We start from the raw sequence: 1503 nt of genomic DNA, 5'->3' as shown, positions 1-1503 counted from the left end.
TTCCCCTCTTATATCGTTGCCGTCTCCTCCTCCTTCATCGTTGCTATCGTCTCATCATCACAGTGCCGGATCCACACCTCTCGTGAGCGCACACTCATGAGTCACGAGAGCGTTTCATTAAAAAAAACACGATATATATACGAAAGGAAGGAGTATTAAATTTTGGTCAAAAATAGGGAGAAAAGTGCAATAAGCAAGAAAGTAAGGAAGCCACATGCAATAGCCCCCAAAACAAGTAAAACAGAAAAAGACCTAAAATTGCCACGTCTATTTCCAATTTTTATACTCCACCTTTCTTCTCCATTAAAACCCCCAAAAATTTTAACCTAAAACTCTCTCTCTCTACGCCCTTTCTCTCTCTAGAACCCCCTCTCCTCCCATGGCGTACACCCCTCAATCCCCCAATCGCAGCCACAGCGACGACGAAACCACCTCAAATCGCCGACTCTACAACCCCTACAAGGATCTCAACCTCCCCTCCCAAACCCTATACCACCTCCCCACGCAGCCGGAGTTCCTCTTCCAGGAGGAATCCATCGCGCAGCGCCGCTCCTGGGGCGAGAACATCACCTACTACACCGGGATCGGCTACCTCGCCGGCGCCACGGGCGGCGCCGCCCAGGGCCTGGCCACCGCGGTCAAGGCGATCGAGCCGACGGACACCACGAAGCTCAAAATCAACCGGATCCTCAACGGCTCGGGGCACAGGGGGCGCCAGATCGGGAACCGCTGCGGCGTGATCGGGCTGATGTACGCCGGCCTCGAGAGCGGCATGGTCGCGTGGAGGGACACGGACGACGTGATCAACAGCGTCGTGGCGGGGCTGGCCACCGGAGCGCTGTACAAGGCGGCGTCGGGGCCGAGGGCGGCGGCGCTGGCGGGAGCGCTCGGAGGCGTGGTGGTGGGAGCTGCTGTTGCCGGGAAACCCTACTTGAAACGATATATCCCTCTGTGATTCAGTGAATTTTAAACTTTTTTTTCAAATTAATTGGGGATTTTGAATTTTGCGTTTTTGTTGGTGATCTTCGATTAATTAAATTGATGGCTTAATGATGTTTAGGGTTGCAATTTTGATAGTGGCGATTGGTATTTAAGTCTCTTGGCTTAAAAGGGGCACACTTTTGAAAATTGTAGTGAGTATATGATATCTATGTTTTACTCTTCTTGTTAGTGTTGTAGGATGAGGAATGAGGTTCCTGAATAATGCCCAGGAAACATTGGCTACTGCTATCCTTAATATTCATTTTCTTGTAATGTTGTCTACTTTGTTTTTTGCATATTCTATTCAATGCTTTTACAGTGGATGCTTTGTAGAATTGATGTATGTAGCTGTTTTAGGGGGTTTTCGCGGTCCCTCTCATTTGTGTGCTACTTGATTATTGTAGTATGATAAACTGCTCTGCGCGAAATCTATGAATTGTGCAAGTTTTTGTGCTTTACAGCAATAGGGTTGTGCCACATTTGAGATTAGGTTGCTTTTGATGGATTTGTGTGTAGGTTGCT

The 1503-nt window shown here is 48.6% G+C and overlaps 1 protein-coding gene across 1 annotated transcript; it reads left to right on the top strand.

Annotated features, from left to right (window-relative positions):
* The first annotated feature begins 298 nt into the window (after positions 1-298).
* On the top strand, positions 299-1254 carry LOC125208668 (mitochondrial import inner membrane translocase subunit TIM23-1-like). Its single transcript, XM_048108320.2, has one exon. It carries the CDS (start codon positions 380-382, stop codon positions 953-955), a length of 576 nt encoding a protein of 191 aa, XP_047964277.2. The 5' UTR covers positions 299-379; the 3' UTR covers positions 956-1254.
* Positions 1255-1503: the final 249 nt, after the last annotated feature.

This window comes from Salvia hispanica, chromosome 6 (genome assembly GCF_029641045.1).
Source record: "Salvia hispanica isolate PSC_SH4W2 chromosome 6, Shi_PSC_v1, whole genome shotgun sequence".
NCBI lineage: Eukaryota > Viridiplantae > Streptophyta > Magnoliopsida > Lamiales > Lamiaceae > Salvia > Salvia hispanica.
This window is presented reverse-complemented; position numbering and strand designations above follow the sequence as displayed.